The sequence below is a fragment of the Grammomys surdaster genome, unplaced genomic scaffold (genome assembly GCF_004785775.1).
Source record: "Grammomys surdaster isolate TR1022 unplaced genomic scaffold, NIH_TR_1.0 146, whole genome shotgun sequence".
NCBI classification, from domain to species: Eukaryota; Metazoa; Chordata; class Mammalia; order Rodentia; family Muridae; genus Grammomys; species Grammomys surdaster.
In genome coordinates, this window is record NW_021604604.1 from 6,020,238 (window position 1) to 6,046,291 (window position 26,054).

Consider the following 26,054-nt stretch of genomic DNA (forward strand, 5'->3'; position numbering starts at 1 on the left):
TTCACCAAGAAGATATTTTATAAGCAGCTTTGCTATTCAGCAGGCCTCCAGGAAGCCCTTCCCCTAAAAAAAAAACAAAGCCTTGATGGAAGTTCCTAGCTGTTTACTTATCTCTTAAAAATAGATATAATTCACTTGAATAATTAGACACAAGAGAGAAATATATGTTATGCAAAACCTCAAAATATGGGAACAGAAGATGTCAAGATGATGTTAGAAAAGGCAGATGAAGGAAGGCTAGAGAAACTGTCCAATCTACACAGGAAAAAAAATTTAAAGAAACCTCTAGGTTTATCATGGTTCTGGCTTACTATCAGCCACAACATGAACTAACAGAGAAAAAAATCAAACATTAATAAATATGAAGGACTTGGCACAATTCATAATGCAATTCAAAGCATTGGGTGTACTACCAATGGCTAGAATTTGGCTGGACTAAATAGAGCTTCAGTTATGAAACCACAATTGGAGTGGTAAAGAGTAACACATTTTCTGGAAGGTTGGCTGTTAAGGAACAGATCTCCAAGTTCTGATATCCTGGTTTGTGATCTAGTAGATCTGAGTGCTGGCTGAATACTTACATGTCTCATAGGTTCCAAGGTGATACTAATACTGGACACTTTGATAGACTCTGAACTAGTACTTTCCCTCAAACATGAGCCCAAAGACAATGTATATTGTTCACTTCTCCAAATTGGCAAATGATGTCTTTAGAAATATTTTGTCATCTTGAAAACCAATTGTTTGAAATAGGAGTCAAGACTTCACTAACCACCAAACATCAACAGTATGGACACTCAAATATTTGCCACAATAAATTGAAAAATGCTTCATTGTTTGAACAGGGACTTGATATAGGAAAAAATAGCAAGTACATTCTTTTTCTAAACCCTTTTTAGAAGTGTATGAAAACAGGCAAGTCTTTTGGGACTTATCACTCTTCTCATGTTGTTACCTGATGCCAGGTTAAAGAAGTGACACAGGAGCTCCATCCTTGAGACTTTTCTTATCATCCCATTCCTTCTACATTGTGAAACTTGACAGTGGTTTTCTAAGAAGTCATCTTAGAAACTCAAAAAAAAAGTAGTTTGGCGGAGCTATACAAAAATCTGTTACACTTTTTGGACAAAGGTGTCTGCTGATGAGTTTTAAACCTATAAAGAGAAGCATCATTGTAAAGATGACTATAATGTATTATTCTAGTAACACTGTCCTTTGAAAAGGCTAAAGATTCCAGGAGCAGCTGAGCCATCTGTTCCCTTCTCAGTAGAGCTAATTACTTCAGAAAGCCCCATGCTCCTTTGGATTAAATCTTGACTATCCTACAAAAGTTTAACTATTAAAAGCTTGTCACCAAGGTGGCACTTTTGGAAGACAAAAGAAAGAAACAATAACAAGCAAGCAAACAACAACAGCAACAACAAATCAACCTTAAAATCATGAGACCTAGCGGGAAGTCTCTAAGTCATTGGAGGTGAGATATAAAGTACATTGTAGAACTGTGGTCACCTTGTCTCTTCCTTTCTGGCCTCAGAGTGGGTGGTTTATTCCAACACAAGCTCCCACCATGATAGCTGTCTCACCACAGGCCCCAAGTTAGAACCCAACCAATCAGGGACTGGAAGCTTCCAAACTGGGCGAAAATAAACCTTCCCCCTTTGCAAGTTAATAATCTCAGGCATTTGCTGCCATGACTTGAAGCTGATTGAAACTCATTTTCTACTCTAGTCTTATCTTCTATATAAAAATATCAAGACAAGAGAGAATAACTAGGGGTGATTAACGATATGTTCTCTAAATATAGCTTCCCTGCTACTACTCGATCAGAATGACTCACCTCCCCACACAAGAATCAGACTGATATTTACCTTTTAGGGTGGTTGCCATGACTACACCAGGCAAGAAATGAGAAGCTTGACTCATAAAATCTGGTACTATTTGCAAATTTTTGGCACAGACAAGATATTTTGAAGAAAAAAAAACTGACTTGAAAGCTTTCACAAGTAACCTCCCTAAGGTTGACTGACACACTGACACGCAAAAGACTATGTCCCTTAGGTCCTAATGAACACCTGGTTTTCTTTGGTGACAGTTTTGACATTATACTTTACCCTCCATGTGCAATGAATTGTTCCCATTCTGCACAGTCTAGCTTACCATTTCATCTGAGAAGTCACCATAATGGCTTTCCTGAAATTGTAACATTCATTTCTTGTCACTTGTCTGCACACCTGTGAAAATATTGTGTCTGATACAATACTATAACGTAATAGAATGGGTGCAAGGGCCTTCCTCTACATACAGGAAAGTATGGAAGGAAGTTAATGATCTGGCCAACACATCTGGAGAAAAGGACTCGCCATAGAAACCACTATGCAGGTCTATCTTGTTCCTAGAAAAGAACATGTGCTCTGGTCTAACAATTACCTAACACTTATAACAAATAAATAACCAAGGTGACCAATGTCAGATATATTTGTACGATAAGATTTTACAAATGTTGGGAAAAAACAAATAGAGGGCTATTTTCCTTCTTCAAATGTTCAAAATTCTATGAATTGTGAATATAACTAATGACATTTTATTTGATTGGTTGGTTTTGAAATAGTGTATAGATAATCAGGGATGCCTTGAACTCATGACCTTTTAGCAACTCTAGTGATAAAATTCTAAATATATTCTATCTATAAATGATTTTCTCTAGGGCCTCAAACCACATTAAAATAACCCCAGCTTCCCTATAGCCTCTGGAAAGAAATCCTTCTCTATAATGTCTAGCAATTAGTAGTCATTCTGAATAAGTTAGCTGAAGGCAGGAGCTATTATATAATTCTAACCAGCCATTCACAAACATTGGCTGCCAACCATGAAGCACACATTTTTAATTCAGCTCTTTAAATAGTAACTTTGAATAAATTTGTTAGAAACCAGCTACCCACAGGGAAAACAGACATCAGTTCCAAAACAAACTTACAAAATAAATTATGACATTAACTATTTTCCCCACTAAGAATCAAAATTTCTCATCAAAAACTCTATGCTTCTTCACTTATGACATAAAGGATTCTAGAACAGAGATATTGAAATAAATAAAAACATAACAAAACTTATATATTGTCGGTTTCTGGAAATTTGCAATGTAATATTTTTCAACCATGATGAAATGCAGACATAAATGAGATACAAAGAAAGAAAACAAAACTAAGAAAAAAACTAGCATATAATAATCAAAGTGAATGAATCTATGAAGGAAAGCCTGGCCACAGGTTTTGATTTACAGCCTTCTTTGAGATACTCAATGGATTTAGCCAACTTCAGATTCACTTTGCCCAGGAAAGATGAGAGCTTCTTGTTGGATTAGGGTTCGTAGACAATCTCTAATTTGTGTTGAAGTCAACCCTCTCCTTCCACCTTAAGTTCCTAAGATCTAACTCAGGTCATTAGGTTTATGTGAAACAGCTTTTACCTGCTGAGCCATCTTGCCTAACCTACAATTTCTTTTAAATTGCAGTGGGTAAAGGATTCTGATCAGTGCCTTTTTAGTAAGCTAAAAAAATAAAAAAATATTGGTTGCATAAAGATTCTGGGAAGGTTTCCAGAACTCTGTTGGTGGTAGTAATTGTGGTGTTATTAGTGAAAGTGCTCTCTGACATGTTTCCCTGTCATAATCTGTTCTTTAATGAAGGAAATGACATGAAGAGTCCAATCAGTAATACTCAATGCTTATCCACAATAAAATGCTAGTATATACCAATTATACACACGCCTTATCAAATTTTTTCAACCATGTAATACCATAGTTACATAACATATGATAGTACAGTTAAAGTTTCTGGCTCTCCTCTTGTAATAATTTATTTTCAATAATTTTGATGCCATATAATTTAGAAGGTCTATTATGCAGTAGAACTTCCCATGAATTAGGACTAAAATTGATATTGCATTGCTCAAGGCATAAGGCATAGTGGTGGACAGTTAAGGAACTATGTCTCTACTACATTTTTGTTATTTAAAACTGCTATTTGAGGCAGTCTGTCTCAGAACTGTGAACACATTTAGAAATCTTATGCATTTAACAAAACAGGAGTATGATAAAAAGCACTCTAGCCCTGACCAAGCCTTCACTACAAGCAACAGCTCTCCACAAAGACCTATAAACCTCCTAGGTTGACTATATAACTTGAACCAAGTATCTTCTAAATCATCAGCTCTGAAAGCTTAAGCTTTTATGGTGACCCACATATCGACCTTTAGAGTAAACATTTGCGTTTTCAATTAATGACAATTTCTTTTTCTGCAATCAAATAAATCATTTCTTTTAAATATTAACATATTTGTCATGTGCTATTTTTAACATTTCACAATATCATACATATACTAGGCATCAATCTCAAACCTGTGTGATCCCTGATTTTCTTTGACACATTTGAAGGTGTCAATGCATGAGTAAAGGAGAGGAGAGCCGAGAGCTATGTCACTTAAGCTCGTTGCAAATGTAAGCAAGAATATAGTTCAAGTTTAGTTTAGGATAGTAGTATCTATCTCTCTCTCTTTCTCTCTCTCTCTCTCTCCCTCTCTCTCTCTCTCTCTCTCTCTCTCTCTCTGTGTGTGTGTGTTTATTTATCCATATCAAGAAGTGATTTAAACAATCCCTCTACTTTGACTATTCAATCTCTATGAAATTTGTATTTTTTAGTATCTAAATGGCTTTTATATAATAGCTAAAGCAGGTGAATATGAGGTCCAACTTTTATACTCTCTGAAATAAGACAATACATAGTAGAGCTTCACCCATGGCAAAAGTGTAAAGACATACCACACACACACACACACACACACACACACACACACACATCATTGCACTGAAGTACCTGATCAGCAGCTGGAATGTCTGTTTAACAACAAACTACTGCTACCCCCCACGCAGGTTTTCCAATGATATAAGTCAGGTTTTCTTATTCTAGATCTCATAACTATATTGCAAACTGCACAATGTCATGCAATTCAAGAGAGTCAGGAAAAGTGAGAGGCAGCAGTTTTCCCAAGATCACTGAGGTGGTAACTCAGGGCTAGAAAACAGTCATGGCCCTATCATTTTAGACTTCCATGAGCTGACCCAAATCCTTCTCCTTTGTTTGTATGTAAGGTAGCACATTTTAAGCCTTGTTTACAAGAAGCTACAGTTGATACTTGTACCATAAAGAGTCATCAGAATCCACTAGTCATCTCCACAATTAAATTTACATTAGTTGTCACTTTTCTAATAAGCCAATAGGTTATCTGAGCACAGCATTTACATTGTATAGCTATTTATCTTCAGTTCTCAATTATGAAAATGAACATAAAAATAAATTCTATTAGGCATACATTAAGTATAACTGTTTGAGAAAGCTCCAATTGTATACAACTTTATATCCAACTTCCAAAAAGAAATGACAAGAAAGGTGTTGCTAGTATTAAATGCAGTCAGCATACACATGACGTCAATTACATATTGAAGAGCTAAGTGAATCTCTAGCACAAATGAGGCTTTTGATGATTTTAGAGCCCTGAGCTTCTTTTCATTCTTTCTTTTATTTTATTTTTCTATCCATCCTAGCTGCAACAGAAATTGCAGTTACAAAGGAAACAACTAAATTTACAAATCACCACGGCTTGATTTTTTTCAATCGCCCAAATGTCATTTACTGAAGAGTTGGGCCCAACAGAGTTGCAGAATCTTTAGTACTTGGAGCCTTACAAAGGTAAGTCAGCTTACCAAGGGCATTCTTTCAATGAATGTGTTAGGAATCCCATTCATCCCTTCCTCCTTTTCTTTCTCTTTTCAGCCACTATGAGAACATCTATGGGAATTTTAAGCTAATATGCAAAATACATGTATAAAATAATATGTTAGTTTGAATCAATGTACATATATTATAATGTTATTAAAGACATAATGCGAAGAGATAATATAACATATTAAGATATATATGTTCAAAATATATATATATATGTGTTTGTGGTGGTGGTACTAGGGATTCAATCCTAGATGTCTGAGCTACATGCTCTGCTGCTTTCACACTTTTTAAGATGAAATTTTACTAAGTTGTGGAGGCTGCCCTTGAACTCCTTTCATAGACCACACAGATATTAAACTTTCAGCCATGCTGCCTCAACTTCTTGATTACCTTGAGAGCAGAGGTGGCTTTTTCTCCTCTGTCTTCAATAATCAACTCATATGTTTCATACTTTCAAAGACTGTGTGCGTGTAAGTGTGTGTGTGTGTGTTTGTGGGGGGGGGTTCATGAATAGGAGGTTTGAAAGCTAATGGCAACATGACATATGTATACATTTTATTGAACATAAACTGGAAGTCCATAATAAGTACAATATATATGTTTTGGTCTATTGGCTTAAAAATTATTTCAAAAAGGTGATGAGGATGAAAACATTAAAACGTCAATGGTGTATACTATTGGGATTATACTAGTAAAATGGTATAATTTGATAAATTTCAACTGACATACAGCAAACCAGGAAAATGAACCAACTTGACCTAAATAATATGCATTTATATAAGTAAATGCAAAAGGTTAGAAAAAAGTTCTCAAAATTACTGTTTAAAACATATCAAAAAAGTAGATTCATATATTTCAATTATTTGTTAGAGGCTAGTGCCCATGCTGTTTCTATAATCTTGGACATGCCAATCAACTCCCTAAAGCTCATGTGGCCCAACTGGTAAGTCTATGGATTCATGTGTAGAGTAATGTTCAGCATATAGGCTGATGTTTCTAACCAAAAATTAAAAAAAAAAATCTAATACACTGTAAATCTGAAACTTTCTGAGTGATCAACAAGTAGGAAATTTCAAACAACAAAAAATTGTATTTCATGAATGAAATCATGCAAGATGTTATCTAAAATCATCCTCAATCACAATAAACCTCATTATGCATTATATATGCAAATAACACAGCAACAGCAATAACCAAAGATAAAACACCCAATCATTCTGCCCTACGTATTTCTGGTTTGTGAATTTCTAAACTATTTGACTCTAGTTCACCTTGGCTTATTATTTTGAATATTCTTCAATATCCCTAGAAAGTTTGGAATTAAAATTTCCATCTGTTTTTACTGGTGATTTAATAAACAAATTACAAACTAAATAAACAGATTACAAATTTCAAGTGTACTAACAATACAGGTGGAAGCGCTAAAGAACTGAAGTTAAAAATACAGAAACAGCTTACATAGACAAACAATGACAAATGACCCATCAAGTCTAGCTACAAGCTGAAGGATCACTCTAAACCAAGACAAATTTATAGTCTGTGTTAATACTTTTGCATGTCTTATGAAAATTAATATTGCCCTCATTAATATTGCATGGTGTTGTTTTCATCTTTTCAAAGGTTTACACAACTAAATTAGCACCAATGATTTATGAAAACAGATGTAACCACCTTATGGTATATCCATAAATATTATGAAATCTTCAGAACCTGGTCTGCACCTTGTTATTTTAACTTTACTTTCTTTTCAACTTATTCCTTTTTGTACAACCCAATACTCACATGCACACACCCACATACACCTCAAACACACGCATGAAACCGACACACACTCACACACATACTGATACAGACACGTACCCACTCACACTGATACACTCATACAGACACACAGAGACCCCCACCCACCCTCTCACCAGGCACACACACACCACAAGCACACACACTCATTCACAGAGGACATTGAGCAATGATCCTGAGTTATTAAAGGAAACTATCTTATACTCCTGGCAAACAGCCTCCAGATGAAAAGAGTTTGTGGTTTTAACTGTTACTTTAGCTTTTAATCTGAAACTTGCATAACCTTGAGTCTTTTCTTGTTTCTTAAACTTCAAGCTACTCTGGAATGTATTCCTGGGTAGCATATTACAGAGTGTGACAATCTTTCCTTTCAGTCCTCAGACAATTTCATAAAATGATTGTTGACAAAACCTGCAGCTCACCTAGATAGGAACAGTAACTCCTTTGTAAATGCTATCGTTTCTTAGTGAGAAAGACTTCTAAAGTTTCACTGAAGATTATTTTCTTGATGCTTAGATTCCCTGAGTTTTAGAAACTTAAAAATGATTTTTCCATATTTTCTGTTTTCCTACTATGTAACAATGTGTTATTCACTATAAAAATCCATCTTCACAACTGTCATGAAATAATTAATTGTAAAAAATAGTAAGAGTAAATATAATTGACCAGTGAAGAAAACCATCACCTTCTTCATATTACAGTTTGAATTCGTTAAGTCACTTCTTTCTTGCATTTCTTTCTAGGTACTATGCTGTCTGGAAGGAGAGGGAACCTCAGAGTAAAGAAATCATCTTCTATATCCTTTTCCAAATCCTTCCATACCTTCTTCATAATGACCTAGCCACTTTGTAGGCCAGAGTTAACTGATAAAGTCCAAAGTTCACCCACTTTTCCCACAGCCCCCTCTGGAAATACTCTTTTCAATAAACTCTATTATACTTAAGAGATTTCCTGTATTGAATGACTTCAGGTTACATCAAACATGATACCATCTAAGTCTTAATTAAATTCCTATTATCTGTCACGCCTGTTCTGAGTATTCACAATCAAAGATCTTGAAGTCAAGTTGCATTTGGGGAGCACTGCGATTATGTTCAATACAGCAGTCAGAACCCTGCTTCCTGTGCTTGGAGCACAGCTGCCTGACCCAGGCTGACTCCCCTCCACAGGCTGCCTCCCCAGAACCTATGGACAGGCTCAAAACCCCCAATTCTCTATGTCCCCCTCCACTCACTTCTCCATAATTATTCTGATGGATGTTTCCAAAAAGCTGAACAAATTCTTCCTCATGTACTCTCCCGTGGCCTGGCACCAGTTACCCCTTCCCTCCCTCCAGGACTGCTCCATCTTTGCCAAACAAATGAGTACTTTTGTTTGCCGAGGAACTCTAAGTTTCCTCCTACAAATATGAGTCCTCCAGATCACTGTCTTCTTGTTCCTGGATTCCTCCCTCAGACTACCTCTCCAAGACCATGTTTCTTGAACTTCAACCTCTCTGCTACTCGCTGTCTATTCCTGTTTGCAGCTGGTCTCTGCTACACATAATACATTGTGACTCTGATTCATGATTTCAATGATGCTGAGCTGGCCCTGGGATTGTTGGTAGCTCCAGTGGTATGTCAGTACTATGAGTATCTGAGTTCTTAAGTCTGAGGTGGAGTCATTTCCTAGTACCTAAACCACATGGGAGCTAGGTGAATACCCACATCTGAGCCTTGATCAATATGTTCCACCTTCACAATGTAAACGTCTGTAACTGTCTCCAAGTCCTCTTTCCTCACTGCTTCCCTACTATGGCTCATTCAGAGCTGTCACTCAACCAAAAATTGTGCCACAGGTTAGTAGTCACATTCAGGACAGCTTTCAACATCAGACAAGTATAACATCCTTCCAACCTAACTAAATACTAGCCCTTTGCCCTACAAACACCTCACTGGTCCCCCAAAGCAATGGCATTTTCCTACACAGTGTACACTGTGTTCTCCTATGTCCTGAACGTTTTTACTATTTCTTCACTGTTCAATTTCACTCACTCTTCTAAACTAGACCCAGCCGCCCCTCTTCCTCAATGAAAGTTCCCCAAACTCTTTCCCCTGCTCCCCCAGTGTCCATTTTCTGTTGTCTTAACAGACCCTCTTCCCTACACACATACAAACACATTTACACGCTCATAGCAATATGATATACACTCCCCCAGTCTCAAAACATGGCCGTTAGTGACTTCCTACAATTTTGCATAAAAACAGGAACCTTGCCCAGGGTTTCATTTCTCTGTCAGTTGGATCTTTATACTATTCACCTCTTTATTACAATAATTTATTATAAGGTTTATCTAAAGCCTTCAAACAGGAAGAACATAAGCAACCACTGTGTCCATGTGATACATTTTCTCTATCACCTTTCTATTCTTTTATATTTGTGGGTGTGTTTATATGCATGAATATCTCTGCATTACAGATGTTCCTTATGCCCAAGAGGGACAGAAAATGTCATCAGATCCCCCCGCCATGTGAGTTTTGGGAATCAAACTTGGGTCCTCCAACTGAGTCATTTCTTCAGTCCCAACACTTACATATTCACTTTTACATCACTAAAATTCAAACAAATGGCTCTCTATGATTAAGGGCTGCTGGGAAGCTGGTGTAGGAGACATACTCATCGGAGTTGAGCAAAGAGTTGCCCCATAGCTTTCAACACTATGAACAGACCTTACTGTGCTACTCACATGTAAAGGGCTTGCTTAACTCACCTTAAATATGAAGGATTTTACACTGGTCTGGGAAACAGGTAAATAAGAGACTGGACTATCAGACTTGGATTCATTTCTAGTTTTGCATGTCTTGACTTCCATGGAATCTTCCTTCATGGACTTCCCCAATGGAATCTTAGGGTCTCTGGCATGGCATCCTTTTCAGATAAGTTCACTAACATAGGTAACATGTTGTGTCTGTATATATTCAGAAAGCAATGTTATCCAAAAATGTTCACTTGTCATCCACAGAATTTCAGTCTCTAAGGCAGTGCATTTATCCCTGAAGCAAGTTTATGAATAAGGAGGAAACATCATTTTCTTGCTTCAAAGTAGATGACCCAGCAGAATGTTGTTGTGTACTCAGCCTGTGGCAAGAGAAGGAAGCAGTTTCCAGGAGCCTTGTCTCAGTTTATATTATATGAATTTGTTAATAAACAAAAACATTAATAAGTTACCTGATTGTTCTATTTGTGGATATTTTATAGGAACAATGATCTTCAAACTCAAATCTTGCCCTAGGCTCATTGGGTAAGCAGAAGAGTGTAAATAACAGAAATGTTTTGCATGCCAGGACTCAACCATACAAATGAGAGCCTGCCGGAGTGTATCATGTTGCATAGAATTCAGTATGCACCTGTCGATGAACACTTGCGATTGGTCTAAAGTTTCCTTTATCTTCCACCAGTGTCACTGTACATGAATAATGCTAAATTTAATGTAGCATGGCTTTATCTCTGGCCATATGAATCTTGGAGAGAGTGATTATTAATATTTAATTGTTAATAATAAAATTCTCTTCACTGTTCATCATTCTGGGTAAAGTTCCATAAAGTGGTCTTCCCCACATGTTTGCTCTGTGCTAGTTTTCAGGACATACCAATTCAAATAATTTTCCCCTAAGGAAACCTAACTGTGATGGTTTAAATGAGAATGCTCCCATAAGCTCTTGTGATTCACTACTTGGTCCCCTTTAGCTGGAACTGTTTGGGAAGGATTGGGAGGTGTGGCTTTGTTGTAGGAGGTATATCACTAGGGGCTGGTTTTGAAGTTTCCAAAACCTGGAGCTATTCACAGTGTGCCTTCTCTCTGTCTCCTATTTACAGATAAAGATGTTAACTCTCATATGTTCAGGACACCGTGCTCTGTTGCTCTATCATGGACTCTAGCCATCTGAAAATATAAGCTGAATAAACACTTTCTTTTATACGACCAAGTGCCTTGTTCATGGTGTTTTATTACAGCAGTAGAAAAGTAATCAAGATATTAAATAAACCTTCAGAGGAGTAAATATTTAGTTAAGATTCAGCAGTTTTCATTAAAACAGACTGGTAGTTTTATCTTTTAGTTTAGAAATAATGAAATTGAGGATCTGAGTGTTCATATTTTTGCCCAATGTCACAAAGCCAGTAAATGACTAAACAAAGATGTTGAGAAAATCTACCTAGTGCCAAAGCATCTTTTTAGTAAACAAAATAATGGAGTGACATTATACATAAGAGTTTTTCTTACCACGAAAGTTCTGGTAATCCATGCCTTAGACCTAATCACTTCAGAAGGTCATGGCTGACTAAATGGATTAGTCCCACAGACTTATGCTGCCAGGCTCCTGAAACTATATTAATTTTATAGACATTCTTGTGATGTTGATTTGAGAGTTTCCTCAAAAGCCCATGGGCTGAAAGCTAGTCTCTAATGATATGGTGGTAAGAATTATGGCTTTGGCGGGTGACTCAATCCTAACTATTTGTATCTTTTTCAATGACTTTAGCTATGGATGAGTTCATAATTTAATGCCATCTCTATCAGAAAGTAGTAGAAAATTTAGGAAGTAGACTCACTTAGAAGAAGTAGGTGACTGGGGACTTATCCCACATAATTCTATGTCTTACTCTGGTTCCTGCATGCCGTTTATGAGGCATTAAGTTTTATGCAACCCCATGCTTCCTGTCATGGCATTTCCCCCTTACTACAAGCCCCAGTGAGCAAAGTAGAAAACTTTTACTGTTGTATTGATAACATCTTTCCCCTTTAAGTTACTTTCTTAGGCAGCTTTTACACAGAAATGGAAGCTAACATGAACGTGCCCATCTTCCTTATAAATGACATTTTTTGCAAATTTCAAATAATGTATATTTTTTATTTGTTGAAAATATAAAATTAATTTGAATTTATAATAACAGTTTAAACAGAAGTATACAGATGGAGAAAAGAGGAACTAATATGAAAATTAGGCAAATTGAACTTTATGAAGGAATATCATATAATACCATGAAAATGTCATACTTAGATTATGTATCTCCTGTAAATTCTAACATATGGAAGTCTGTCATCTCTAAAGAATATGACATAAATAGCTAAGTTTCTGTGTTAGTAAGCTTTCTTTCATCATAAAAAGTGTGTGAAATATTCAAATTATAAAGGTGAAAGGCTTATTATTATAGTAGTAGTTGTTGTTGTAGATCTATAGTCAGGTAGATATATTGCCTTTAAGCCTCTGGTAGTAATAGTGAGAATGCATAAAAAGGGAACAACACTTACCTCTTGGCCATGATAAAAGAAAAACGAAGACTTCATTCCTAGTGATCTAAAGACCTCCCACTAAATTCTACTCTAAGTGTCTCACCACTTTCTAACAGCACAACCATGGCAACTAAATTCATTAACACATGGTTCTTTGAATACAAAACTATAGAAGCTTGCAGGCACTCTACAACAGCCTGCTCAGATTCTACTAAGTATGTCAACTTACTCTTCCATGTTTTATTTAAAAAAAAAAAACTATTTGTTAATTTTTGAATAAATGGAGTAATGAGTCAATGAATTTATAAAAAGCAAAATCTAATAACTAAGTTGATGAGTTTTATATTGAGAACCTATTATTGCTAGGTAATATGTCTAAAATGAAATTATATAATTTTTATTTTATTAAAATGTAAGTGATCTTGGAAATATAAACAATGATATAAAATAAAGAAAGTAAATGAGCACCAGATATAGAACAATGATGGTCTGGTTTTCTTCTCTCTTCCCTCTTATATAAGCAGATGGACTTGGAGACTACCAAAAGTAATGCTGTATTTTTCATTGAACAGTTAGCTGTTTCTTTCTCAATAGCTTTAAGTGGTTACAACATTTATACCTGTAGCAAAAATAAAATAGTGATTTTATTGCAGAGCAAAAAAATAATTTTAAAGAAAAGAAGATACCAAATTAAGCACATATTAAGATGAATCAGATAATTTAATATATAAATTAAGAAGGCAAATGATGAATGTCACATGTTTGAGATTAAAATTATGTTAAATAGTCGCTGGGATTATGCTCTAACCAGTGAACTAACACTGACAAATAGATTGCCTTTTATTCACCCACAAAGTGTCAAGAATTCAAATTAAATTCTAAAAAGTGAATAAAATGTGATTCTTATGCACACAAACTTGTAAAATAGTGGAAGGAGAATCAATTTGTTGATTTATAATACTGGGAAATGTAAGATTGTAGATTTGCAACTCCCCCTTCCCAGTGTAATAATACCTGAGGGCAACAAAGACAGAGGGCAACAAATGCATTTTTCAAAGTATGTATGTGTTAGTACTCATTCCTTTAGTATGAAGAAATATTTGAAAACAAGACTTTTATGATCCAAACCATAACACATAAGGTTTAGTAAACAGTGAAGTATAGGACACATGCTGCTCACTCTGGGGAAGAAGAACACTACACACACAGTTCAGAACAGATTCGGCTAGAGGACATTCTCATACAATGGGAGGGTTCTATGTTCAGGAAATCAGAGAAGAGATACCACACAGATAAAAACATCAGATGTTTGCAGCACGAGATTAGTGTGTAGGGTGATAAGAACTTTAAAGAACATTCCAAGAAAAACAAAGTCGAGGGTGAGCCAGCACAATAGCAGAGAATAGCAGAAATAAGAGGCTCAGTGTAGAAGGCTCACCTCAGCTGATCTCACATGAACAAGGGCTCCCACTAAAGACCTTGAAGGCGTCAGTTTCAGTCCCTAGTGCAGTTCTAGAGATCTTCTTGACAGTTGCTGAAAACAAGTGAGTTTGAAAGGCCCCCAATAGCTTAGATCTAAAAACATCTGAAAGGTCTCATTATGAGGAATATTTCCCAGCATTTAGATACCTCTTTTAGACACCTAGAACAGTGGTTATACAAATTCCATATGGCTCAGAGAGAGGTACATCATTACAAAAAATTAAAATCAAGTCATTTTGTGATCTTTGAAATGTTTTGGGACGTTATAAATGTTGAAATTTATAAAGCTCAGAAATTGAATACTACATTTTAAAAAAATGGTTAAACTAGACATCTTGTCCTTTTTCCTAACTTCTGTGATCACATCATTTCTAAACCCACTTTTATTTTTTTAAAAATTCTAAACTCACCCTTATGAATGATATCATTCCATCCAAGTACTAATCCAGCCCAACCCTGCTTAGCATCCAAGATCAGATGACATCAAGTATGTGTGCGGTGATATAGCTGTAGAATAGGTGAAGGCTTAACTCCTTACAAATGTATTTTCTAATTTTTCATGTCCAACTTTTGATTTGTATTTTACACTTCGGGTATTGATATTTAAAGCCAACTCATCCTGTTCTAGAAACTGTGATTAAGAAAATTGCCTAATATGTGTAGAAAAAAAAGATACGAACAAAAATCTGACTGAGGAATAAATCTAACCAAATGCATCCCGGTGACACAGAGGGAACACTAGGCAGTTTCTACCATCCACCAGACTCTGACAGAAGGCTTCCTGGCTCTGCAGTCAGTGAGTCAGTGGAGGTCAGTCCTAGATGATATCTAACTCCTGTAGTTTATAATCAAGCACAGGAGTAGGAATTTCAGTTTGGATGATACCTGATTGGGTGATGTGTAAGGAAAGTATTTTCTGGTGAAATTTACATCTTGGACTTGGAGCTGATAAACACACACACACACACACACACACACACACACAGAAAGAATGAATGAATGAAAGAGAATGGAGTCAAAGCCAAAAAGAGAATGAAAGGCTACTCTAGAGAGTGCAGTATTGTCTTGCTTGTTTCTTGACTATCTGCATCTATTAATAGTTCCTCAACCTAGAACTGACCTTAATACTTGCATGTAATTAAAATGGTATAAAAGCAAAAAGGAGGAGGGGAGGGGATAGGGGGTTTCTAGGGAGAGAAAATGGGGAAAGAGGATAGCATCTGAAATGTAAATAAATAAAATATCCAATGAAAAAATAAAATATTTCAAAAGAAAAAACAAGAATTTTAGAAGACTGTGAACGGCTTGAGGAAGTGGAATGGAAATGATGAATTTGGAAACATAAAGCAGTATTAGAATATTATTAGTTTAACTGCAACAATTATGGATGAAATGATTTCCAACACCCAACCCCATATGCATTTTAGAAAGACCTTTCCAGCTGTGGAATGAATCTGGCAAGTATGTTTTCCTTGATTGCTAACCTGTTTTGATTTAGAATCATCTAGGAAGTTGGTGAGGCACTCATCTGGGTGTATCAATGAGGGCACTTCCAGAGAAGATTGGATGATTACAATTCTCCCTGAATGTGGGCTGCCCCAGCCCCCATGGCTGTGAAAGCCTAGTTTGAATAAAAGGGAAAAGATGAAGAGCCAGCAGGTTGCCACAATCCCCCCTTTCTCTGCTTCCTGCCTGGAATAAAATGAACAACTCCATTCCACCTTGCCCTCTCTACCATAAAGCACTAAAGCCCATGAAAGCATTGGGTCAGATAAATCCTTCATTTATGAAGTTGTTTGTGTCAGGTACGGTGGTCAATGGTGAAAAGAAAAACCACTGCTAGCACTGGGTTACAGCAAGCCAGTTTGGGAGGTGAGATTCACTGCTGGAGCCAGCAAATAAGAGCAGCTGAGACTCAGAACAGAGACAAGCAATCACCAGCAGTCAAATCCCAGCACATAGTTTAAAAAACAATCAGCTTCTTAGTGGCTGGGCCTGCTGGACAAATGTCTCTTCTAAAAGCAACTTGACAAAACTGAGATTGCACAAATTTGGCTCCCCATGTGGAGCTCTTTTGCAATGTCCACACAATGAGACTATCATCTGCCGAAGGACTTTGAATCATGCTTGCTTTTAAAAACTATTTGAAATGAACAACAGATGTTAAAAAGATAAGGAAGGCAAAACAACAAAGAAATAAAACCAGCTGCCCAGCATGACCGTTTACTCCTGATTACTGGCACACTCAGTTCACTGTGTCATAATATGGAGGAAGTGGAGTTTAAACCGTGGTACTGATATGCAGGGGAAGTCTGAACAATTAAAGATTGTAAATGTTTGCCACTACACAGAATCATAAATTTATTGTCTTGAGAATGGGGACAATGTGTCATGTCTACTTTCTTTCAATGTAAATCTCCTACAGAACTGAAATTAACTAATACATGATATATTAGGAGAACCCCAAATTCAAAGACTTTTTATTTTTCACAGACCTATTCATTTATGTGTATTGTATGCATGTATATGTGTATTCTATGTTTGTATGCATGTGGGTGAATGTGTGTGTAGGTACAAATGCTTATACATATATGTGCATGTGCTTGTACATACCCATGGGTTATCATGCAGATGATGGAAGTCAACATCCCTTTCAACTTTACATTTTGAAACAGGGTCTTTTGCTGATCCTACAGTTTGATTCAGTATTCAATAGACAGCAAACTAGTACTGTGGTTGTAGACATTCACCACTGCTTTTACATGGATGCACTTAATCTAAGCTCTGGCCGATCTCTATTCTCTGAGGTTCCTCTCTAACCCTCAGAAGAGGTTTTTCCTATGATGAGCAAATATTTGTATTGATATCTACACATTGTACCTAACATTGGATTTGTTGTGATGCTTGTGTGCTATGTGATCACTAGCACCCACACTGTTCTCTTATTTCTCTCCTCTTCCTTCTCCTATTAGGTCCCTTCTTCCCCAGGACAGCATTACTTTCAGGTCCTATATCCATATATAGTTTTACGTTATCTCCATAAAATCTAGGATCTACAAATAAGAGAACAAATAAAATAACTGCCTTAATGACCCCACATTCAATGTCTAAAATGATAATCTCCAATAAGATGTAGGAAATTTTTCTGTGGAACTCTGTATGGGGCCAGAGATAAATATCTTCAAGGAACACAGCAAAAATGAAATGTCATCTTTCCCCACTCCCATTTGCCTGGAGCTCACACTCCTTTGCATAATTCATGAGTCAGACAACCAGGACTTTCCTTGGTTGTCTTTTGAGCTAACCTGTGTTTCGCTCTGTGGTTTCTAAGAATTATGTGGGGACTGTGGTGAGTTTGATAATATTATCACGAGAGAGCATCAGTCATCCACCTTGGGATAGTCTTCCAACAAAAAACAGTCACTGCCATGAGAGCACTGGTAGCAATTTCTTATCAGCTATCCTGGCACTTGTTCTGTTAGTAGTTGTAGGAAAGAAACTTCTTAGTTTCCCAGTTGTTTAAAGTTTGAATTTTTAACATGTGACTCCAAATTTAACATGATTACAATTAAAACTCCAAGTTTTTATTTAGAAAAACCTAAAACACTGATATGTTATAAATGGCTATAGAAAAAAACAACAAAGCAAAGAATCTACAAGCATAGCCAAGAATATCTGATGAACAAGAAGAATGGCCTTGCCCCTTCTGATACAAAGACTTATTCTGAAGATGTAAAACTGTGGGATATGAGCACAGTAATAATTATGAGTTTCCTTCCTTTATCTTTGAAGTTTATTAGCTTCGTAGGGATTACCCCAGGAATGATCTTTTATAGCAGAACATTCACAGGCACAGGAATCTGGAAATGCTAGTTCTACATGAAAAATGAGTAACTCCTGTCTGTGGCAGGAAAAAATATAAGCAAGGACCTACAGACCACCCTGCTCACAGCAACACTAATTATCTAGCCATGGACAATTATATAAATCTCCAAGGAGAAAATGAGCACCAGAATGATCACAAACAATATCCAAAATTAAAAAAAAATTAGATGGCATTTATTACCAATCAACTTTTGATTGTTGGAATTATCAAGTGAAAATGCTGAGTTACAAAATAAAAGTCAAGAGTGAACATTGTCAAGACCTAAGTAGTGAATAGGCAGAATTTAGAAGAATGGCAGAATTCCTAAAAATAATTGTGTACATTTAGCATGCATTATCTCATATTAATAAGACATAACCAGCAATAATTAAGAGGGTTGAAATTATTTTTAATCAAAAGGTCAGAATTAGTTTTTGTTTGTCTGTTCTTTTAAAATCAGGATCCCAAATGTACTGGAAGTATGAATCAATATACCACAAATCATTTCACATAAACATAAGTGTGAGTGTTTTGCAGGTAGATTATATTCATGTGATCTGTATGGAGACCTTTTTCAGTTTATGGAAGGGAAGAGCAAAAATGGAGAAGGGACACTCAAAAGAAGGCCAGCACAATGCTGGGGTTATGTCCTGCTATGCTTGCAAAAAGGTTAAGAGGTCAAACAAACAAAAGCCCGTACTAAATGATTACACTTACTAGATTGATGGGGTGTCAGCCTTGGGGAAAAGGAAGCAAAGATGTATACGGATTCAGTGTGAGCTTCACCACAGTATACCTAGAAGACTGTCATGTACTAGTAACAGACACAGCCATAGAGACACCGGCCCACTGTAAATTAGTGAGTAAAGAGGAGTTAATGCTGGAGTGGCTTGGCTCTAGCCTCTACTGGAGGAAGAAGTAAAATCTGAATATTAGGTTTGCTTGAAACATACTTTGCTAATTTCAAACAAGCCTTTGGATTCTCTTTAAATGCACAAATCTAGATAATCCTTCCAAAACTTACTGTCTTTCTCATTAAGTGGAGGGAAATAGAAATAACCCAAAGAATGAATTGGAAAGGACTTCACTGTCTAGAAACACAAAGTGGCATCTTCTACACTTAATCTTTTCTCTGTTAGTTTTGCTTGTCATTACATGACATTATATGTGGTGGAGGAAATGTCCTAACGAATGCACCCTTACTAGACTGGTATTCTCTGTTGATTTCCCCAGTGGATTAGAATCATTGTATTGAGTCAGAACAAAGACACTCAGTAAAGAAAGACCCTCCAGAATAGAATACTTTAGAGATAATTAAAGCTAAATTTGGAAGTGGAAAGTTGTATTCAGAACAAAAGAAAAGTTTGGAATTCATCAGATTAAGACTAAGTTGAAAAGCAGATTAGTAATACATAACTGAATGTACTGTGGGAATTTGATAAGACTCACTTCTTTCTGACTTCCTAAACAAAGACAAGATGATATTTTTAGTGAGAAAAGATGTCTTAGACCATTTTCTGTATCTGTAACAGAATATCGGATACTGGCCTGGACTGAAGAGAGGTAACTAACCACATGTTAGATAGAGAAAAGTTTCAATGGGTTAAATAAGTTACAAGCTCGTCAGAGAATAGACCAAAGCTTACAGCCTAGGTATTTGATAATAAATAATTAGTCTCAGAGTCATCATTCCTGGATTTAGTATTTTTTAACAAGCCTGACCTGCAGTGTCACAGCAGAGAGAAGGAGAAAACGATGAAGAGGCAAGCACTCTGGGACAGGGCTCACTCTATAACATCTTGCTCCTAGGCCTGCCCTGGAAAACTGCCTTAATCTTCTGAACAGCCCAAGTGTTCTTAAAGGCACTACCATGTTACAATGCGATTTACTTGGGGACCAAATTTCAGCGTGCAGTTTGACTGGAACCAATCACAACAAAGACGTGATGAAGACAAAGTAAGCTCATCCCCAAAGAGCAAGCAAGAAAGCCTCTACATCTGTTGACAGTTGAACATAAATTGGACTTTGAACTCTTTTAGGAGCCCCATGGTTGAAAGGTAATAAGTTGGGCAAAGGGTGTAGTTTAGTGGGAAGAGCACTGGCCTAGCATGTGTGATTCCTTGGGTTTTGTCCCTAACACCACAAATAAGCAAGAAGTAATAAGTCTAGACCAGTGGCTCTCAACCTTCCTAATGCTATGACCCCATAATGCAGTTCCTCATGTTGTAGTGACCACCAACCTTAAAGTGATTTGTGTTCCTACTTCATAACTGTAATTTTGTCACTGTTGTGAATAGTAATGTAAATATCTGTGCTTTCCAATGGTCTTAGGCAACCCCTGTGAAAGGGACATTTGATCCCCCAAAGGAGTCACAACTCACAGGCTGATATATCAACCCCTGATATAGAAGGTATAATCAAATAAACTTCAAATAAGTATCATTAAGAATTATTAGGGTCTGGAGAGATGGCTCAGTGGTTAATAGCACTGTGACTGCTCTTCTAGAGGTCCTGAGTTCAATTCCCAGCAACCACATGGTGGCTCACAACCATCTGTAATGGGATCCTATGTCCTCTTCAGTGTGTGTGTGTGTGTGTGTGTGTGTGTGTGTGTGTGTGCGTGTGTGTGTGTGTGTGTGTGTAAAATAATTATCATACCAGGTAATGGTTAAACTCCTTTAATCCCAGCACTTGGGATGCAGAGACAGAAGGATCTCTTAGTTTGAGGTCAGCCTGGTCTACAAAGTGAATTCCAGGACCACCCAGGTATCAAAGACTTGCTCAATGGACAAATAAGCCAAAAGAAAAAAATAAAAATACAAAGCTTAATGCATGTAGCCATCTGCCAGAGTATTGGGGGTACTTTGGTGGACCAACCTAGATCATATACTCTGCTTTTAAATTATTATTCTCTGAAGCTAATTTTTAATATTCATTTCCACCTTATTGATTGAAAGTATCTTATTTTAAGAATTACTTAAAAGTCTCCCAGGGCCATATTCAGGTCAAAAATCCATCCTGAACTACAGTGATGTGCTGTTCCACTCAGTTCTGCAAGTATTTGTTACATGCCTGTATGGTACATGCTGCAGCAAGATTCAGAAAGATGACAAGAGACCCTGATTGTAGGGACCAGTGGGCTGGTCTGATAGAATATATGATAGGGATGGATTAATGCTAACAACCAACAGACAAGGTCCTTAAAGTTCTTCAAGGGAAGCAGTAAGTCAGAGCATGGGTTTAGGTAGGGATAGGATTAGCGGAAAAAAAAAAAGAACAAGAGGAGACAAGACAGTAGGAACATGTGGTCCTCACTCAGGGAACATTTGGTGAGAATTCAAGAATACAGAAGGTGATGGGGTGGAGCATTGGCTCATGCCCTAAGCTCATGGTCTTCAAAACAAGTGGAAAATCTCAAGATCACAGCTGTGGGTCAATTCATTCATCTTTAAAAATAGTCCTTCTCCAATTGGAGATAACATTTAGGAAGATAAAAGAGTACATGTTGTCTACATCTCTACAGGGCCTGTTTGATTCTTGCAGAGAAGAAACTGGCAACATCTTGCATTTCTAATTTCATTCAGGCACATTCTCAAGGATGAGAAATAGTAACTTTCATTTCTTAATGTATGGACAAGCTATATATGACTACAATAGTTAAAACTATGTTTACTATATAATAATAGTTATAAGCCTCTATTCAGGCATTCAAGGATGAAAATCCTACTCTAGATCACAATCCAAACTTATGCAAGAAATTTCTCAATTTTATGTTAATTATCCTATGAAAAGTTATGAGTCATTGCTGAAGGACAATTAACCTGCAGATCCAATAATCTGGCCCACTCTTGCTTTATAGGAAACACTTGCATGGATTATCCCTATGTTATAATTTTTTGTTGTAGATACTGATGCTAACAGAAACTTCAGCCACAGGACATCAACAGGAAAATCTCCAACTAAGCTGACTTCTCCACTGGAAAGGAAGCATAAAAAATATCCAAGCAGAGAAAAAAAACAGTGAAAACACAAGTAAATGACAGATTAAATATCAACTACATGTCTCTAGAACACAAAAACATTGCAAACAGGAACAGAAGAAATTAGTGGTTTCTCTGCCCTCTGGTGGCAATAAAACCAACCACAGCATTAGAGAAGTAAAAAGCACAATAAATCTGTTATGAAATCAGACGTTTTCCCTTTGCCAAAATGCCCGTAGTAAAAACTCTGATTGCTACATGTAACCTTTCACCTTCTGAATTTTTTTATGGGTATTTAATTTTCAGATAAGTCATCTTACAATGAAAAATGAAGCATTTTCCCCCCGGTCTGTGTTACCTTTCTGTGTTATATAGTCAGTAGGTTTAAACCACTTAATTTTGAGGCAATTTTATACAACTTCATGCAGAGTGTTTTTTGGCTTACAGCAAACTCTCTAAAGAATAGATAAAATAGTTAATTCCCCCTACCCAGTCCTGTGAGCACAATGTTTCTAAGAGTTCCACCAGAAATAGTGAGTTAGTTTTAAATGCTGGCATGTTTATGTTATCAACATAGGCGAGCCATACTCCCCAAAGCAAAAGCTGGTCTGTCCTAGAGTACAGTGGATTTTCTCCTCAGGTTAAAGCCTTAGAATAGCAAACTCAACATGGGTGTCTGTGTATTCTGTACTCAGTAGTAGAAGAATGAAGATTCCTTGCCTCTCTTTTATGTAGATTTGCTGTAAATCCATTATTTACTTCCAGTTCCAAAGAAGTTTTTAAACAAACAACTCAGGATGAATCCCACTTCCTCTTTCGCAAAATTGTTTTGCATGTTCATTTACTTCAAATATGCTGATGGAGATGACTACTGCATCTTTTAAAGTGCTACTTTCTGAAGAAAGTATTTCTTTCAACCAATGCAATGTGCCAAGAAAATAAACAGAAATATGGTGTGCTGATATAAATTATAAATAGCCAAGAACTTATGTTCATTGATGAGGATGACTGCAGGTGACAAAAAAAAATCCAAGGATTTTAATCTCAGCTTTTATCTTGTGGTCCTTAAGGCCCCTCACCTGGACACGGACACACACACACACACACACACACACACACATACACACACGCACACACACTTTCCACCCTTAAATAGGAGCACCAAGAAACTCTTCTTTCTCTCTTAAAATTTGAACTGGGGGTAAACACACTTGGATTATCCTGTGTGTCTCAAAGTGGTAAATTTTTATTCAAGGTTTACGTAAACACTTATCATCACCTGGAGCCCCCAGGTGTCCCTCCCAGACTTCTTCCTGTGACTCCTTGAAGGTTGACAGCTGGGTATAGATGCATACTTTCTGAGGAACCATTTACCACTCTTTCTTAAATTAAACAGAGACATGTACTGAGCAGAAACAGAACAAAAGTGATTGTCCTAACCAGGAAGTTTTCCTTTCTTTTTCTCTTCAAGTGCTCTTTGCTCTCACTCCCGCTGGGAGTCTACAAGAGTTCACAGATTCCTGCCCAGGTGTTTCACTGACCTGCCTGTTCGTTTCTTTGCTGAAGGGCAGAAATAGGGAGCAATCTGTGGAGTCACAATGGATAGAGTGGTCTTGGGAGAAAGCTGGACTAGCCAGTCCCCAGTCTGTTCGAGGACACTATTCACTACCACAAACCTAGCCAGAAAGGCCACCAGGGCATGGGGTGTGACCAATTGCAAGGTTCTGGAGGCCCTCCTCCTCCTCCTCCTGGGACAGTCTCAAGGAACCCTGAGGAACTGCTGGCACTTTGGGGGCCTGTCTGTGAAGCTGACAGACAGAGGACAATGGGACCAGGGCTTTTCCTCAGAGGCACACCCGTCCTCATCTTCTCCACCTCTTCTCTATCCCTGAGCCCTGCTTCATCTACTGCATCCACTTCGTAACCCCACGTTGAGAAAGCTAGTGAGGATAGCCAGAAGGAGGGATCTGCAGCCACAGGCATTTTCCTTTGGCATGGGGCGACCTGCCTTTTCTGACTATCATCAGATCATTCATGCATCCATTCCTTCCGCGGCGCACAGGGAAGAGCTTCTGAGCTCCAAGGGAAGAGAAGCCAGAGAGGAAACAACCTGATGTAACCAAGATTCAGAGAGAGAGGTATCCGCAGCTGCTGGCTCTCTCACACCTGGACCTCCTTGGGCTACTTGAGGTCGAGAGGACCACCCCCTGGCGCCCAGGTGGAGTAAGCACCGTAGCTTCAGGGATGTCCTGGTTTCCAACATCTTCTGAACCAGCAAGCCTCTTCCACCATTTGAGAAACTCAAGTTTCCCAGGCAAACAACTAGGATAAGTTTCCCAAGGGCAGATGCTTTGGGTGGATGTGAGTTGGGGATTGGGATTCCGAGACACCGGACCGATCTTCAGCTACATACAAAAACAATCGAGAAAAGTACTTCTTACCATTGGTATGGTGTCCTGGCTCACCATGGGCGAACTGGAAGCGGTCTGTTAAAAAGTGACAAAGTAACATAACTCCTGCAGCGGCCAGGTCTGCCCTCCGGAACCTCGCCATGCCGCTGCCTCGACCTCCCTCCCTTGCCCAGCGAATTTTTCTTGAGGCCCGGGGCTCCGGGGTTATCCCTGGGGATGGAGCGACACGGCCGAGCTCTGCGGGTGATTCTTGGGTGAGATCCGGAGGCCTCTGACAGTTCGATAGGATTTCACTCCGGGTAGGGAAGGAGAGACAGCCCAGCCCTCTCCCAACTTCAGGAGCTCTTACGGCAACTTGTCACTCTCGCAGCCCCCAGCAGAGACAGAATCAACCAAGTGCCGGGAGGAAAGGTCACTTGCAGTCGGGCCCGCAAACTCCCGGGTCCTCGCAGGCAACGCCACCCGGGCGCCCACAGACCGTGACTTCCCAGCGCCCGCGACGCGCTCCACTGGGTTCAAAACAGATCTAATTCCACTGGCTGCGCCGGTGCCTTTCCAGATCCAAGAGGGCGCTGAGCACCGGAGGAACTTTCCCAGACTTAGGACTGGCCCCGGCGGGCTGTTGGTGTTCCCGAGAGAAGGAGGTTAGTGGAGGCTGGAGAAACCCCTCCGACAAGTTTTTCTGCTTTGCTTCGCCCAAGGCAGAGCGCGCGTCCTCGGCCGGCAGCCGGAGGGGTGGGCAGCTCCGGAGAGTGGAGCCGGGGAAGGACCAGCTGCTGTGAGCAGAAGAGGGGTGGGGGTATGTTTTAAAGAAAAAGAAAAACAGGGGAAAGTGAGGCTGCAGCTTGGTGAGAGAGCCCCTCCGGGTTAGGGAGGAGGTGGCTCCGAACACCGCGGAGCCCCAGGAGTTTGGTGGCGGAGGCGCCGCCGCGCTCCCCCGCGCTCGAGCTCTACACTTTGGGGAGGGAAGGCGGCTTGCCATTTGCTAGATCTGCGGCGGAACCCTCCTCTCTCTTCCCTCCGCCCTCCTCCCTCCCCCTCTCTTCTCCAGGCTTCTCCCACCTTCCTTCTCCCGAAACCCGCAGCCGGCACCGACCTGTCCAATGGCTGAGCTTTTCTCAGGGGGGCGCCAGAAAAGTCTCCCACAGATGAAGCCGGGGAAGACTGGCTGGGGGAAGCCAGAGGACCATTGCGGCCCCACGCGCCCCGGGGATCCCGAGGACTAGTATGGTGCGTTGGGTGGTGGCAGATCCTAGTCGCCCGGACGCCATCGGCCCACCAGGCTTGTGCCCTATGCAGCGGGACCAACGCTGCCTGCACCCACCAGGCTCCCAGGGCTTTTGGGTGCCAGCCTGCGGGTGGAGAGTGATGAGGACCCCAGCGAGCGCCCACTATCTTCTGGGTTCGGCCTGGGCACTAAAGGGTTAATAACAATTCATCCCCCTCGCTGAGGGCTAGTCTGGC

The 26,054-nt window shown here is 38.7% G+C and overlaps 1 protein-coding gene across 2 annotated transcripts in view; it reads right to left on the reverse strand.

Moving 5' to 3' along the window:
• The window catches only part of Plxdc2 (plexin domain containing 2), a 394,098-nt gene extending 368,539 nt beyond the window's left edge, over window positions 1-25,559 (reverse strand). For both annotated transcript variants that reach the window (XM_028764923.1, XM_028764922.1), the window contains exon 1: window positions 24,621-25,559. In XM_028764923.1, coding sequence (XP_028620756.1) covers window positions 24,621-24,732 — 112 coding nt within the window. In that variant the 5' untranslated portion in view covers window positions 24,733-25,559. The remainder of the gene's footprint in view (window positions 1-24,620) is intronic.
• Between the last annotated feature and the right edge of the window lie 495 nt (window positions 25,560-26,054).